Source organism: Gambusia affinis, linkage group LG23 (assembly GCF_019740435.1).
Source record: "Gambusia affinis linkage group LG23, SWU_Gaff_1.0, whole genome shotgun sequence".
NCBI lineage: Eukaryota > Metazoa > Chordata > Actinopteri > Cyprinodontiformes > Poeciliidae > Gambusia > Gambusia affinis.
Genome location: NC_057890.1, coordinates 5462559 through 5480014, shown reverse-complemented (window position 1 = coordinate 5480014; position 17456 = coordinate 5462559). Strand labels below are relative to the sequence as shown.

The 17456-nt window shown below is 40.9% G+C and overlaps 1 protein-coding gene across 6 annotated transcripts in view; it reads right to left on the bottom strand.

Annotated features, from left to right (window-relative positions):
- Window positions 1-17456, bottom strand: part of LOC122826402 (copine-8) — an 82979-nt gene that overhangs the window by 47165 nt on the left and 18358 nt on the right. For 4 of the 6 annotated variants that reach the window (XM_044108208.1, XM_044108207.1, XM_044108210.1 and 1 more), the window contains 4 exons: window positions 10388-10428; window positions 8913-8959; window positions 7259-7362; window positions 1408-1447 (listed from right to left, as the gene is read on the bottom strand). In XM_044108208.1, coding sequence (XP_043964143.1) covers window positions 1408-1447; window positions 7259-7362; window positions 8913-8959; window positions 10388-10415 — 219 coding nt within the window. In that variant the 5' untranslated portion in view covers window positions 10416-10428. Of the gene's footprint in view, window positions 1-1407; window positions 1448-7258; window positions 7363-7430; window positions 7603-8912; window positions 8960-10387; window positions 10429-10919; window positions 11914-17456 lie in introns of those variants that run through there. The other 2 variants (XM_044108206.1, XM_044108209.1) reach the window with 2 other exon arrangements.

The window sequence follows — 17456 nt, the reverse complement described above, 5'->3', positions numbered from 1 at the left end:
TATGGAGTTAAATCCATTTCAGATGTTATATAACATGAGCAGACCAAAGATAAGTCATTCATGCTCGAAAACTCTTCAACAGTAGTTTGCACAGGAATTGTTCAGCAGTCAGCAGTTACCTTTTCATGATTTATTTTATCTAAAATTATCTTTGATGTCAACATTTGTTTAATGAAACATTTTAACTGCAAGGGAGGGTGGGAATATTTGTCCACAGCACCATAGAAAGTCATCCATGAATTAGGATGATCTTGAGCTTTCTATCAGTCTTCTGTGGCTCTTAATGTGTGGAGCCACAAAACATGTGGCTACCAACACATTTCTTTAAGAAAGTCCTGCCTGTTGTTGCTACTGATCTGATCTGAATTGTAAACTCATCGCTCTCATCAGGCGTTTTCCCCCAGGCTTTGAAAACAGCAGTAATCAAACCACTGATAAAAAGAACAACCTAGACAAATCACTACTGCAGAATTACAGGCCGACCTCTGACCTCCCATTCATCAGCAAAGTTATTGAAAAAGCTGTTTAAACAGTTAAATAGCTTCCTAACAATAACCAACTGCTTATCCAGAATGCTGCTGCTGGCATCCTCACTAAAACCAGGAAGATAGAGCACATAACACCAGTTTTAAAGTCTCTCCACTGGCTCCTTGTAGCTCAAAGAATAGACTTTAAAATATTGTTGTTAGTTTATAAATCACTGAATGGTTTAGCACCACAATACATTAAAGATCTGCTGCTGTTGTATCAACCTTCCAGAACTCTCAGGTCTTCAGGTTCTGGTTCTGCTCTGCATCCCCAGAACCAGAACCAAACGAGGAGAAGCGGCATTCAGCATCTATGCACCAAAAATCTGGAACAAACTTCCAGAAAACTATAAAACTTTGAAATGCCTTGCTGCTGTAATGTGCTATACAAATAAAATTTTATTTGATTTTGATGGAAATTTCTTACCTTCAAGAATTACGTCTAATCAAATCATACCAACATAACTTGTATGTGATAACTTAGAGTATTTATCCAGAAAAATAGACAAGACTTTCCTCTCCCAATGGAAAACAAACATGACAGTTCAACGTCCAAGCTGCCTCTGGTTCTTTGAACTAGAACGCCCTAAAAGCAGCGTGCGGGTAATAGCTGTTATTACCTGCGAGGACGCTGCCGTTACTAATTACAGCTGTTGTAATCACTGGCATCAATGGTAAGAAGCAGGGTGGACAAATTTAATTTCTAAATGACCCACAGACTGCTCCGAGACCGAGCAAGTTTAGCAGATAATCAGCCCAGTCGTCGTAATGGCCAGATTGCTATTACATGGCTAAAATGGTTCAAATGGGAGAAAGACACACACACACATACTCTCACACAAGCACAACGTGAGAAAGGAAGATCCAGAGAAGGACTCACGTGTTTCTGCAGGTTGGCACTCTTTGAGTCAACATCGTACCTGTGGAAATAAAGGAAAAGGAGGGTCAGTGCGTTCCTGATAGATGCGGAGTGGCAGGATCTCAGCTGGGACCGATGCTGATTACAGGCAGGATAAATCAGCAACGGGACCCAACTCCTCGCTGTAAGCTCTGGGTATTCTGCATCCCAACGCGACAACGTTACAACTCTTCCCCATTAAACTGACACCATATAAATTGTTATTCACACACAGGACTGTGAAAAGATGAGTGCTTCAGGATGTGAAGGGCTGATATGGGGACGTTAATGAGTCCGTCATTCTCTTATTGTGTTGCCTTGCCTAAAGTACTTATAAGCCTTGTAGCTTTCCACAATTTGTCATACAAAATCCCAGTATGATGCTGCCACCACCATGCATCACTGGTGTATTGAGAGCAATTAACATTCTTAGTTCCCCCCTCTGAGGCCCAAAAACACGGTGGGCCGTGTCAATTTTAGTTTTGCTACTCTTCCATCCAGTTCAGATTTGGACAGTGTAAGTACTTTTAGAAAACACTGTGCATTATTTTTGTAAGTGTGTCTGATTCGCCTCGTTTTTTTTCCCCTCTACGTCGCTCTATGCAGCCCGTACACCCAATATTTACAGGAGTCATTTGTCTGGAAACGCTCCTCCAGGCTCTGCAGAGCGGCAGGTCATCAGACAAACCGTTTGCTCAGCAATCTGAGATCGTTTCACACCTCAGGTCATTTCGCTCAGCTCTAAATATGGATCGCCCTTTGCAGGCTAATACTTAAGGGAAATAAGTAGCCAATTAGTTACCTCTTAAAATGTTCTGGATGTTTAGTGCTAGAATGCTTGGATACAGTAAATCTGAATCGGTGTGGACAAGTTTTCTCCTGCGCAACCAGTTTGGGGGCCAGTTTATTACTAAAGACTGAGGCCCCAAAACCTGGATTTATAGATTTTAGCAATATCAAATAAGTTTTTGTTATGGAAGTGCTGAAAAGGAGACTTGTGAGGATAGGATTTTTGATGCCGCTATAGCTTTCACAGACAGGAAGAGCTGGTGATCCATCCCTACCTACCAGGAAAGCGATGAAGCCTCTTACCCTACGCGTCTCTCAGGAATGTTTTTGTCTTGGTAGAGTTTTCAGGTTCTCCACTTCCCGACTGGTTCAGGTCACATGAAGTATTTACTTCCATTGTTTATCTGAGGCATTCACGCGTCGGATCATATCATTGGCAGAAAATGAAAAACAATGCCTGTAGAACGAGATTCTCTTTCCTCTGCAGAGATACGAATGACCATTTACGAGGGCTGACTGTTGGCTTACTGTCGCTATAATTTTAACAAACATATTGCTGTTTCCAGCAGCGTCGTGTGCAAGAAAGAAAAAAAAAGAAAAAAAAAAGCAAGATTTACTGACTTGACAAGTAAAGAAAAGTGAGACTTTTCAGACATTCTGGGTTCCAGTCAACTGGCTTTTAGTTTTTTTTCTCAGACTGCTCACCTCTCTATTGTCATTGTTTCCTTCAGCTTTTCTTACGTTTTCTTCCTCTTGGTTCAGTGCCAGATTTTCTAAGTTACTGTGCTGCTTTTTGACTTGTCCTCTCAGTCAGCTGGAGTTTGCGCAGTGCCTCTGTGTTTTGCTTATTAAAGTCTTTCGTATTCATAAGTAGTTTTCCGCTTTCGTAAGTGCGTTTACCGTACGGGGAAAAAGGTTTTAAGCTTTTTCCCCGTACCATAACCACAAAGTTCAATGCATTACAAATGCAGAACAAAACAGGAGCACCATGTGAGAACACACACACACACACACACACACACAGAGAGAGAGGGATTCGTTCATCGTCCAAACTTTTTGTAAAATCTGAAAAGTGTGGCCTGCAAATGCTTTGTGGTCCCACTGAGTAAAACCTAGTGCAACCAACTGTATTAGAAGTTTGTTAGAGGGCATGAATGAACAAAAACTCTAGAAGACCAAGCAGCAGACCAGAAAGGTCATTTATAAAGTTGTGTAGGTGGTAAAAATGATGTTAGGTTCTAAAACAATATTTTATATGAGTAACCATGTAAACCATCAGTCTACCTTTTATGATCCAAAAGGTAATATTTGGCCTCTTGCTTAGAAAACAATATTTTTAGTTCCACAAAGTTTTGACAAAAAGGAAATGAATACAAATGAAAACCACCTTTGTGAGATGGCTTTGAAAATTTTGTTTTAAAACAAAAATGTCAGCTACTGCAACATAAACATGGGGGGAGGATAAAACAGAGGGTACCGATATTACTTCAAGGCCTTGTTTCGTTTAATCAATGTGTGTATTTAAGGAGTAAAGACATAAAGTTTAGCGTAATAAATCAGTGAAAAGTGATTTCCGTCGTCACTTTTTGCTTTATTTCCAAACAGCCTCATTGTCGTGGCTCATCTTTTACCTGCCATCATCTCAGACGGCGTTACCCTCAACAGGCCGACAGCGGCAGCTTTATACAGCTGCTGATGAAAACAGAACAAAACAGGAGCCCCATGTGAACACACACACACACACACGCACACACACAGAGGGAGAGTCACAGAAAAGGCTGTTTCTCACACACTGAGAAATCATGACAAATTCTCTCACAGCTACAAAAAGATAGAAGATGATCGACTCCATTCAGGCAAACATTAACCCAACTGACCGTATTATGTGCTATGCAAATAAAATTTGATTGATTGATTGATTGATTGATTGATTGATTGATTGATTGATTGATTGCAACGGGACGAGACTTATTTGTTGTGGGTAGGCCTGTCACAACAACGCATTTTACTGGACAACAAATTGCTCCAGAAATTATTGCAGTAAACAATAATACTGGCACTTTGAGCCCATTTTCAACTGCCACACTAATTATGTCAAAGTACATCCTAAAGAACATTCTCAAAACTACAATGTTTTGCTGGACAATCCAGCAAAATTTATCATTGTGACAAATTTTGGCCACATACTAGCAAATCTAAACTAGATTCTCTAGAGCAAGAATATCAAGTTTCATTCAAAAAAAGCTGCATGGCATCTTTTTTTTTAATGCACAACAAAGCAAGTAGTAGCAGCGTGTGCTTCTTCTGTGAGTAAATAGACTGCCTGGTGACTTGTTGAGGTCTACAGGAGCAGACTTGATATGAAAGGTTAAATGCTTATTTTATTTTATTTTTTTAAGGAAAACCGTCGTTTCCTGCATCTTCAGCAACCATCCCCCGAAACTCCGGTTGTTATGGCTACCTGCTACGTCGCACACACCGGCACACAAATGCCCCCACCGTGGCTTGGGCCGCGCCGCGTGTGGGAGAGCACGCACAAGTGGCACACATCACTTTTGGTTTCGTCTTGGAGTGAGTCTGTCCACCATGTGACCGGGTGACACAGCTCCTGCACATGTGAGCGCGGAGCGTGACTGAGCCACTCGGTGGAAATGCCAAGGCAGGGATCCTACGTTGGTCTGGCTGAGCACCTGCGCAAAAGGCTCAGGATATTTTAGGTGTCGTGATTGGAAATGGTCCAGTCACCTCTTAAGAGCTGCCAGGATCCAGGTGTGAACCCAACATTCCAAAGATGCTCATCATATTTCATTCTCTCACAACAATCCGCCCACAAAAACTATTTTTTCCCCCACAGCCTTTTTTTATTCTCCTTTTTTTCTTACTACCGTCTCAGACCCACCCACAATGGCTTAACTTTCATGATGACGGTGAAAACTGTTGCCGCTCCTCTGTGGTTTATGGATAATCTAATTAATCTTTTCATTTTAAAAGAGAAACTGAAATTTGCATGTAATTAAGGAGAAACGGCATCGCCTAGAGACGCTGCTGGCAGGTTCAAAACGTCTAAAAACCCGTCGGTGTGCGAAGGAAGACAAACGAAATGTCAGATTTCTACGTTTGCACCTCGTGCAACCGCAAAGGTCTAGTCAGTAAATATGAAGTAAGAGGAAATGACAAAGATTCACACTGATGACATCTGTGGAATGATGAGAATGACATCTTTAAGTTAGGAGAAAACCAAACATACCGGATCAACATAAACCTCTCATAACAACAGTCAAGTACAGCGGCGGAGATGTAATGATGGTAATTGGTGCTGGTTTACCATTGGATGCCTTTCCACTACAGAAACCTAATCCAGGATCCACTCTTTACTTTCCTGCTGAGTGTTCACAGAGTTTCTATGGCTAGAACATGGTGTTTAATCACAAACCACTCCTGGATCCCTCACTGTTGCTATTGGATGAGTCACCACTAAGATCTGAAGAAACGCTCACTAGAACAAGCTTCCTTAATGAAAGCTCCCGCAGGTTCAGGTATCATAGTCAAAGTGTAATCTATATAAAGTGGAAGGTCGTTTGTCAACCGGTAGAAACGTAGTGGATCAGAGTCATTGCAGCAGGACGGTAACCTCAAAGACACCAGGAATTCTGCAACAAAAAGGCTGGGAAAATATTCAAACTTATTCATGGATGTCTGGAAACCTCAGTGAGCTGAATTCTTATAGATTATCAATAACATCATGAATACATCCAACAGAAAACAGCTGCTTTGCTGTTAAAAAGGGATTTTTACAAGTAATATACTGATTAGGTGTAGTTGTTCTTTCTCTTAGGTATTCTCTTGGCTTCACAATTGAAAAAGGACACACTTTATTGTCAAACTGCCCCTGAACTCAAGCTACTCACAAAACGTTAAGCATCCATGAAGGACAGGTCTGATTTGAACCAAATGTGGTAAACATGCAGAGCAGTGACTTGTATGTCAATAATCCAATTCGCTCTCTCTAGAACTGCCTAAAAACAGAGAGTGAAAGTAGAGACATCATGAGTGGAGCCTTAGTAAACATTCAGGATGCTTCTGGAACATTCAACAGTCAAAATAGGGGAAGGATGTAGAGCAGTGTGTGTAGAGCAGTGTGTGTGAGCTTTCTGTGGTAAAACATCTACAACAGCAGTTTCTAAGAGAAAATCCCCCTGTCAAACCTGACACAAACGCATCGTTGCTGTACTGGCTTTTTTTTTATTTTTCAGTCGGAAAAGGTTTGCACAATTCCTTCTACCATGCATGCCTAAAGATTTTTTTGTGAACATGGAAGTTGTGCCGGCAGGGAAGAACCAGTCAACCGTGCAGAAATGTCTCCCCTGAAGGAACCCTGAACCACTCTGCAGGTGTGCGGCTTTCTTTGTACAAAGGTGAGCACCCTGTATCAGTTGACCCTTGACCTTTCAAAGCTGTTAGTTCACCTTTGGGTTTAAAAACGACAACTGTTCCACTTCCAATTCAGCTTCAGAGCAAATTAAGCCGTTTTAAGAGGCTGTAGTTCTTGGAAAAACCGAGCCTTCTGCTCTGGCATTTATACACTTCTTCTTTTACAGAGCACGAAGTAAAACACAATGTTTCCAGTTTTAACAAAAGAAATCTCAAAAGATGGTCAGAATTGATGGGAGAGGGCAAGAAGAAACATGACAGACTTCAAACTGGAACAAAAAAAGTTCACCTCACAGGAGGAAAATGTCACCAACGTAAAACCGGAGATGCAATCAAAAGTTTATGTGGTGAAATGGTCTAGTCAAAGTGTGGGCCTGAATCTGAATCCACCTGAAAATTGGTGGGAAGACTTTCAAATTGATGTTTGCAGAACATTTACTCGCATTTTTGTAAGCCAATCACACAAAATAGTACAAAAATATATCGCATGTGGTTAAAATATGACAAAATGTGGGGAGTGAATATTTTTACTTGTCAAGCAAAGAGAACCAGAAAAAAAAAAAAAAAAAAAAAGACACTAAAAAGTTAAGCAAACACAGGAAGTTATACTCACAAGTCAAATCTGAGATTCTGTCTCTCTTCAAAGAAGTAGTCCAGCATGAATTTCCTCACAAAGTCTGGGTTTAGTGTGTTGTCAATCACCTCCGTTCTCCCAAACTGGAAACGAAGAGCAAAGATGAAAGAGACGTTGAGAAAACAGTCGGGAGAAAACTCAAGGGTCCGACCGTTCCTCGTCTCCACCGCTTTTCTCAACCATTCCCGTTCGCCGCCCTGCATTCAGAGAATCTATAAGATGTCGCTTTGTCTTCGCGCAACACTTTGGAGATTTCTCCGCGCAAACAAACGCGGCTTTTCCAGGCGTTCCAGAAGTTGTGGTGGCTCGTGCAAAAGACCTCACCACCTGCAGCCTGTTCCTCTGGAGAAACATCAGGGGAGGCTCTGGTTACGGGAGATCATGTACAGCTACGGCGTAATGAATGCAGAGCAGCTTAAGCATCCGGTCAACGGGGATCAGGCAGGTCAGCGTTTGACATTTAACTTTGCCTGTTGATGGAGCAAGCAGATGACGGGCCACTCGGACTTCTTAAGAACCGGGAATGATTGGGGCAGTGGGAATCTGAACTCTCATTTACATTCGTGAATATTCATGTGGAGAGGGGGGGAAAAAAACAAAAAATAATAAAAACAACTCTCTGGTGCCTGCAGTTCAGAAAACATGCTCTTAAAGATGTTTACCAATTAAAAAGAGCAATGACAGGCATAATTAGGACTTTCATTAAATCTGTCTACACCTAACGTAAGTCCTCCACCTGCGTCTCTGGTTGGTTCGCTAATAAGTGACCATCTGCCGTTTTCACAGATATCAACTTAGATGGTAAATAAAAATCTTTGATCCAAAAGTGACGCTAATAGTTTCCACAGAGAGACAAATTAGGCTGGTGAATACATTGACCTGATGTGTTATTTCTAGTTAAATATGAATGCACATTGCTTTTAATCATTTTAAGTGATAAGTGCTTGTCTAATGAGAGCATGCGTAGCCTAAAGTAAATAAGAGCTTAAGCACATTAGAAGAGCCTTGACTAATGTAACCCGTGCGTCTAAAAAGAGTAACGTTTGCATTTAAATATAATATTTTAATGACTCAACATGTTGCCCCCCCCGACTGTTGACTTCTTAAAGGGACAGCTCAGGTTTTATAGAGTAGTTATGATAAGTAAAATACCTGCTATAGACGGTGAATGGCGGGCTCTTTTTTAATCATGGAGAATCAAGCTAACTGATTGTTCACACAGGTGTCTTTCCAAAATCTCTTGCCACCATCAGACATATGTAGATGGAGTACATCCATGTTACATGGGTGAAATGGAAACAATTGGTTCCATCAGCTCTGTGTTCTTAGTTTTTCTCTCTCGTGGAAAGTACTATATGATTTCTTCGTTTTTCTTTGTCACATAAAGAACTCTGAGTCTGCGTTTAGCCGCGTCTCTTTCCTGGACGAAGTCAGCGGTAGAGCTTCAGCTGCTGCTAAAAACGTGTACTCCATTTATTTCTCTTTGCTAATAGAAGGCACTCCTTTGCCAATTTATTCTGTATGCAAGATGAAACTTTATTGTCGTATTGAGGTGTTCGCGACCTTGAAACATCAGAGACGTCGACCAATACAAAGAAGAGGCAGTGGTGTTGCTGTGGAGAAACGTACTGACCTCTCTCCATTCCTTGTTGCCCATGCCTTGAGTGTAGAGAACACAAACTGTGAAGAAGACAAACGTCTAACGTTAACAACGCCAGTCAATACAAACAGCTGTATCAACAGTATGTGTAGCTAATTACAGAATAAATATGGCTGGATTACTGGAACAGAACATGGATTTGAAAAGCTTAGACTTTTATTTTTATTCCACCAGAGAGCTGGAGCCGTTTGATTTGTATCGCTGATATTTTTATCACCAGGTCACATAACCTGGTTATCTATGCATCACTGCCAACTTTAATACTTTCCCCTCCCTTCTTCGCCTTCTGGCTCCTTCCTCCAGTCGGGTTCAAATTAAAGGATTAAAGTTGAGCTCAGAGGAATCACAAGAACTACCTAAACATGTAGTTAAAGCCTGTCCTCTACTACTACAGACGATCACCGTCATCCCAGCACTCCTCTCATCACTGTCATCATCATCATCACCACCACAATGAGTCACTTCTTCCATCCTGTTCTCTTGGAGATGTGCTGACAACTTGTTCATCATGTAATAACTTTTTTTTCTTTTGTGGCCTTAGATTCTTGGACACAAATGCTACAGTGGAAATGACACGAAGAGGTTTGGTGAAGTATGAAATATCCTGGCCAAAAGCAGGGCTACATGATAAAGATGAAAGCATGACTCTGTCATTTGCAGTAGGTGTTCCACCTATACTGGAAATTACTTTATAGCCAATTTAGTCAGTGGTGTATGGCTATAATGTATCATAAGGCCAACCTAATCTAATTTGTGATCAAATTTAGGTTTGTATGCCAACTCAAAGCTCCAACTCAACAGAGGTAGATTTTCAAACGATAATTTCAGTCATTTCACTGAGGAGGTGGATGAGCATTTCAGTGATCCGTCTCCTACAATCAGATCCCAGAGTAAATAAGTAGCTTTCTTTTAAATTATTTTTTAATCAGCTTGTATTCATTCACAAAATAAGGAATATATTATATTTTTAAATCAAGTTGTGATGCAGCAAACCAAAGATAAAAAGAAAATAGAATCTACGTGTTAAGCATTATTAGACTTTCTTCTTTAAGAATGTTGATAAAAAGAGAAATTTAAGACTTTTCTAAACCAAATGTGCTTTTTTCTAGAAAATGGTACAAGCCACGTTTTCCCAGACATGACAGTTTCGTTTTAACAAAGATTTCATGATAGTATTGTGAGTGGACATTTCTGGCGTGGGGTTTCATTTTTAGTCATTTTGTTTGTTTAATTTTATTTTAAAAGGGATATTGTTTGTTCAACAATAAATTTGATCCATTATTTTAGCAATTATTCTAAATTCATTACCGTCCATTTTAACCAATCTCCTGACTCTTATTATAATACGTGATAAAGACCTTTCTCCACAAAATAACAGTTTTGTCTTTTCCACATGACCGTCTAAAGAGTCAAGAGTCTGATGGGTTTTTGGACATCATGTCTCTTACTTGGGTCTGATTTGGAGAAGGTGTCCATGTCCAGCAGATTTCTGTGGAGACACAAAGAGAAGAAAAGGATGAAAAACAAAGTTTATTTAGGGTGATGTAATCCAGCTCTGTGACCCATAAACTTGTGAAAATGTTGTTGTTATTCAATAATCGTAATATTAAGGAATAACAACAACACCAACGGTTCTGTACAAGAACAAGAAATATATCGTTTTAATAGAGTGGATTCACATCTCGTTTCACCTCAGTTGTCATTGGTTACAGTTACAGTTACATTCCAGCTATTCTGACAACACATTTGTTGTAAAGCAAAAGCAGCTCGATTTCTACAACGAAGTAAAAACAGCCTTTATGCCACATTTAGAATTACAAGTCTTCTTTGTGACGGTAAAAGTGATGATAAATCTAAAAATATAGCACAAAAAATTTTTATAAAAAAAAAAAACCACCACTGAAATAATCCACCAGGTTCAAACATATGAACATAACCTCATCAAACCCAGACTTAATGTATTTTGCCGAGCTGCATTACCTGCCGTAGTTAAATCTCTGCATGTCACAAACATAAACAAGCCGCTGATTTGTGCTGTGTGACCAGTTGCGTTTATTCCGAGTCATTAACCATCTCTGTACATCTGTTTATATCGGCATCCTGCTCCGAGTTGACCACAGCTAGCAGCGGAGATTAGCTTAGCGGGTGAAGTCTATATGAGGCACAGGTGCAGCAGAGCGTCCAATCATAAAGGTAGATGGGAGATCTCATGGTTCACTGGCTGCATGCTCACAACGCCAAGCCGGCCGTAGCATAACAACCAAAGTTTGTATGACACAGAAAAGTGTCATACAAACTTGCTGCGATTTCAAGTCTTGATCGCGATGATAGTTAGCCCAATTGTAGCTAGTGCTAACTGGGAAATTCACCATAGCAAGCCAACACAACAATCACTAATGCAGATAGGCAGAAGAAGAAGAAGAAGATGTACTTCTTCTTTTGTTTTGGATTTGCTGATGCATTTACCGACAGCATAACTCAAGCACACCTAAACACATGGACAGGAACTGATTTGCGGATGTTCTTCATGAGGATTTTCTTGTAGAGAAAATCTAAACAAGTCATTAAAGACCAAAGACAGCCTCAGATTGTCACTCTTCCAGCACCATGGACGACTGTAGGCATGTTCTTTCTGCTTCATGCCTGAAGTAATGAGATGCACAACGTCCAACATCATGAAGTCTACAACACAAGTGAACTAACTCTGCCCTTATCAGAAGAAGGATTGTCCTCTTTGATCTCACTCATTGGTCGGCAAATTATGTTGTGTCAGACACACCGGGACAGACAACCAAATGACCAGAGTGAAATCCTCTTAATGTTTATGGTTTGACATAGAAATGAGGTTCTTCCAAACAGGAACACCTGCCAAATTTTCCTTTGACTATTGGACTTTTAATTGTTTCTTCCTTTTCTATCAACACTATGATGAGAAAAAATAAAAATGGTCTTTAGTGTCAAAAACATCCTGTACGTCTGCTTCTGTGGGGGTGTTAACTTGTATGTTCAAAACCTAAATTTTATTGATTAAGTTTGTTTAATTGGCAGCTAGAAGCTCTTTCTGTAAGCTTAACATATCGATGTGGTAAGGGTGGCCATAAATGAACAAGTGGACTTTTAACCAGTCAAAACATTTGCCAAAGAGAGTAGAAATGATGATGATGTCTCACACACACACGCACACCAACACACTACTTGAGACTGGGAATCTGCTTTCCTGAGTTTATTGTAATGTGCAAAAATGTAGGCTATGTAGGCATACGTGTGTGTGTGTGTGTGTGTGTGTGTGAGTTGCATTGTGCATGTGCGACTCACACACACACACACACACACACACTCATGTCCAACTCGTGTGCAGGAATTGCACATCAAGCTACTCATGCACTGTGGATCAGAGTCGCTGTTTTTGTGCATCGTGTCCGCACAAAAACAGGATGTGGATCAGGAAATCACCATTAGGTACACGGTGCAACGTTTCTATGTCTATTTGCTATTTTGGTCTGTATTTGTGTGGTTTCTGCTGGTTTTGTGTGCCACACTTATGATGTGTGCTATGATGTGTGTAATTGTGCTCTTGTGGGTCAGGTGAGTTGTTGCTTTGTGCGTACCACTCGATAATATCCGGCGATCGCCCCTGTCTCATGGCACCAGTAGCATTTAAACATCAGCATTAGATGTTTTGTGATTTCTTTACAGGAAATTAGCCTAAAAATGTTCAACTACTTTTAACCTTGTTCAGGGGAGTGTGAACACCCAGGCAACAGAGAGAACTTGTTTTGCGATATGGGACTAATTGCCCTGTTGGAGTTTGCCCACTTTCGACTTTTAAGCGGGAATCTGATGTTTCAAAGCGAGCGACTGCTCAAAGCACATCACACACTGCAAATGGGCTCCCGGGTTCCCGTTGTGCACATGCCGTGTGCATGCCAGTATGCGACTGCATGCCTGTTTCTGTATGTGTGAGTGCGACACGTTTGAAGCATTTCCACTTCAGAGGATAATGCGAATGAGTCACGGCGCCGTATCTTTTCCTCCTCTCTCTTTTTCATCCAGATCCGGGCAGTGGAAAGCTGAAAGCTGCCGCCCGAGTCACTCTTAGGTCTCCAGGAGGAATGCCATCAGACTCAGTTCAGTTTGTTCCTTGAGAAAACACGATTGCCGCCAATAATAGCTCCAATAGCTACGTCTTCACCAGTATTACCCATTGGAGAAACGGAAACGTTTGCCCATTCTCAATATTATCAATTTTACCAAAGATTCTCAACTGGGTTTAGAACTGGGCCATTGAAAGACATCAATATGTTTTATTTTAAACCATTTCACTGCAGATCTGGCTGTATGTTTCTTGAAGCTGCAGTATGTCAGTTTTCTAAAAAATTTTTTTTTTTTTTTTTTACGTATTTCCACGTCACAACAGATAGTCTGTGAAAAATAAATTGAGCTCCTTTGCCTTGTCCCAAACATGCCCATGTGCACGCTGCTCCACCCTCTCCCTCTTGCTCTCTGCTGAGTCTGTCATGAATGCTAAAGCTAGTTAGCATGGCCACAGATAACAGTGGATGAATGGTTTTTCTGTAGTGGTGAGCCGTTTCTCTGCCATTAGAATATCTGGCAGAACATTCATTGATTGATAGCGTTAAGACCCTCCTCCTGGCTTTGATTAGTTGTTGGTGCATCTCTTCAGTCGGTAATAGAAGCACAGAGAGGAGATTGCAGGGATGTGGTGTAAGTTTCAACAAATATGTATAATACATATTTTTTTTTTATATAAAAAATAAAGTTTCAGCTTTAATGTTTGCTGTCCTGACTGATGGTGAATCTCAACTCTTTCACAGGCTATAGCCAGTTTTTGTTTCCAGGATTGCAAACGCACAAAACACTTTTCAAAAAGTTTTTTCAAAACCACTAAAGCTTCCTTGATTGTTGTTGGGCATATCACGCAAACTTTATGCAACGCTGCCACATGTTCCACCTATGTGCTGCACATCTAAAGCACAGCCAACTTCTGCTTCGTACACGTACACGACAACAACAACAACAACAAAGAAAGTCTCGCTGATGCCAAAACCCATCGACAAATATGACAGCGCAGATCTCAGACTGCTGTCAAGCCTTGCCTGCTCCTCCCTGTGGGGAAACCTTAGCATCCCAATTCCCCTCAGTATCCTGACGCCACACCTGAGACAGCTGTCAGTCACCGCAACAGAAACGGAAAGCTGGATGCAAGTCATTTCCCCAACTTTCTTCCTTCATTTGTTTCCCCGGCTGCCTTATTTAGCAAAAGCAAACAGAAACTTTGAGACTGGAAGGCTGAAAAGCAGGAATGGTGAGGAAGCATCTTCCCCTGATGTGACACGTCTGTAATTATAGGAGACGCCTGATGGAGCTTCAATTGGAGATCGACGAAGGGGGCTAAGGTGCTCTGCCTCCCACACACACACACACCCACCCACACATGGTAGAGCTGCACAGGAGGAGGGGTATGGAGACTGTTACCATTAGAAACCGCCGACAGCCAATCGGGCCCACTTGACCGAGCTGAATGACAGATGCTGTATATGTGCATGTCATTCCTTTCCCCCCCTGAACATGACAAGCAGGGGACGCCATCTGTGCAGAGGTATTTGCAGCCTCACCTTTTCACTTATTCTGTTTTTTTCCCTCCTCTCTCAACCGTCTCTTGATCTATTTTCAACTTTCTCTTCAAGTTATTCTTTTTTCTCTCTCTCTCTGTCGCCTCTGCTTTCAGTTCTGCCTTTCTACTTTTTTCAATTAGTGAATACATTCAAAAATACCCTTTGGACTGGCTTGAGGAGGCCACATCCCTCACAGTGCGTTACCTTGACAACACAACAGCAAGCCCCCCCTGGGACCCTTACAAGCCTCTCCTGTGCTACAGAAATAAATTGGGTTTTTAGCCCACTGGATGAAGGCGGAAAGTAGAGGGGAAGAGGAAAAGAGTAAGAACAGAAAATGTGAGAATATGGAAGAGAAAATTATTAGTGAAGCTTTAAATTTTATTTTATTTTTTTTTAAAACCACAGATGCCTGAAAGGGAAAGATCAGCGAGGAAGAGCTTTAGCTAAAACCTTCGTCTTAATGAGACATTTGACTAACACTGGAGAAATGCTGCCTTTTCTTGACTCACTACAGTTCCCCTCCAAAACACTAGGGACACTAAAGAGAAAACAGGAGCTACACTAAAACATGTTGATTGGTAAGCAAAACTACAGTTTCCAACTATTTTTACTCATAACCAATTCTTAACATTATCATAGCTCCCTCCGCTCCACCAATGTGAGCTTTCTGAAGTATTGTTTGGTCACACAGATGCTAAAAGAAATCTGAAGATAAATTATGGAAATGCTCTCTGGCAATGAGTTGAAGTCAGACTATGAAAACCTTCAGAATAAAATATTTACACAAATATTTAAAACAAAAAAATAAAACCAGAACATATTAATAAAAACAAAACGTTGATTATTACAGTCATTACTGGGCGGGTGCTTAGTTTCTCGCATGATGCAGTTTGATTCTGTTATTGTCAAGTCGTCAGTGGAGCAGGTCCTTGCAAAAAGCCCTTCTGGGTCCGACCATTATCCACTTTTTATTACCTTTAAATCCATGTGGGTGATTAAAAATGAGTGAAAGCAACAGTCCGTCAGTCAGTCAGTTTGTGATTTTTATTTTAGACGTCGCAGCCATGAAGGTGGTCTCAGAGTTATTATTCTCCAACTCTTACACCATTTGCCCTCCTTACTACAATATTCTTTATTTGCAGGTTTATTTTTATCTCCTGCTCTGCCTTCCTCTCAAAAGAGAGGGGGGTTTTCTCAGTGATGGCCTCAACCTTACAGTCCTGTTTTGTCTTCTGGTGTTCCTCCTTCCTTCATTCCCCTCCCTCTGTCTGCCTCTGTCACTTTGACCGTGACCTGAATAGGCTTTGTACCGACTACGCCGTCTGACTGAACTAGATACAGTTACACACATGTAGATGCACACGGAAACCGCATGTAGCGACCCGATGCCTTTCCAGGTCAGCTGCTTGTGATGTCCATTACCTCGTCGACGCTGAAGGCGAGCTGCGCTTCATCGACACTTTCTGTTCAGTTCACAGCGATGCTATGTGATTTGTAATAATAACAAAAATAGACCATCCAGGGTCTAGTTTAATTCTAGATAGATAAATTCTGGACTAACGAGTGAAATCTGAGTAATGTAACAGAATCAAAGTGCATTTGAGTAAATCACTGATACACTATAAATAGGCTGAAATATAATTTTACCAATCTTTAAGCTTAAAAAAGGAAGCAAAAAGGAGATTTTTATGATGCACTCTCCTTACAGTGGAAATGAAAAACAGTGCTGGAGCGGTATGACTGGATTTGGCCGAGCAGCATCATTGGATTTCAACTTGATCACCATTTTGATAAATAGACATTTTAAAGTACACATAATGGGTCCGGAAAGTGAAAGAAACTGTCTTTTATTTCCTAAAATCGATAAACTAAACATAACTCTAAAACGTTGTACATATTTCTACTTATCTGCAATTTTGAAGCAGGACTACGTATAATTTCTGTTTTGATTTTTACAATTTAATAGATGTAAAATTGATACCGGTTGCTAAAAGCAAGAAAGTTTTCCAGTTTCATAGAATTAACATGAATCATCAAAAAATGCCCGAGAACAAATGCAAAGAGTGTTTCAGCAATTAAAAGAAACATTTGATGCGACTGCCTCTTTTCCCATCAGTCAGACTTCTTGTTTGGAAAAAAACATTTTGAATTTAAATATTACGAGGCTTTTAATGAGCGCTGCTCTATAACGTGAATTAAAAAATTAATCAAATTCAATTTAGCTGAACTTGAAAGAAGTGTGTTGACAGCCAACATTGGTAAAATAAAAAAAAAATAAAAAGGAAATGCTACATCTACAACCTTTATGAGAAATATGGTTCGTCTTTTTAGACATGCCAATCATTAAAAACAGGATAGGTTATGGCTTTTACCATGAGGCCTTTTATAAAATATAAATTCCGTGGCGGTGTGTGTGCATGTATGCGTGTGCATGTGTGTGTGTGGCCACAGTTGGCAACAGACCAGGACCCTTCTTGGAAACATGTGGAGCGAGAGGAGTCACTGGGCATGCTCAGATGCTCTCAACAGGTCGCTGAACACACTGCTACAGGTACCTGCACCTCTGAATCCCTCTCTTTGTGCTTCTTCCCATCCTCGCCTCAGGGATTTTTTCTTCTATTTTCATTTTTCCATGATCCATCTAGCTTTGTTCATTTGATACCCAACTTGAAGGGAAAACACTTGATAGGACCCCCTCTTGCTGTATCTCTCATTACAACACACACACACACACACACCCACACACACACACACACACACGCAAACATGTTTACAGAAGAGGAGGCTTCGGCAGCTTGTGTGCACTCCCTGCTTCTCCAAAGGGGCTGTCCTAATTCCTCCTGACAAGGGCTGGGAGAGCCAAGAGAACATGTCCGCA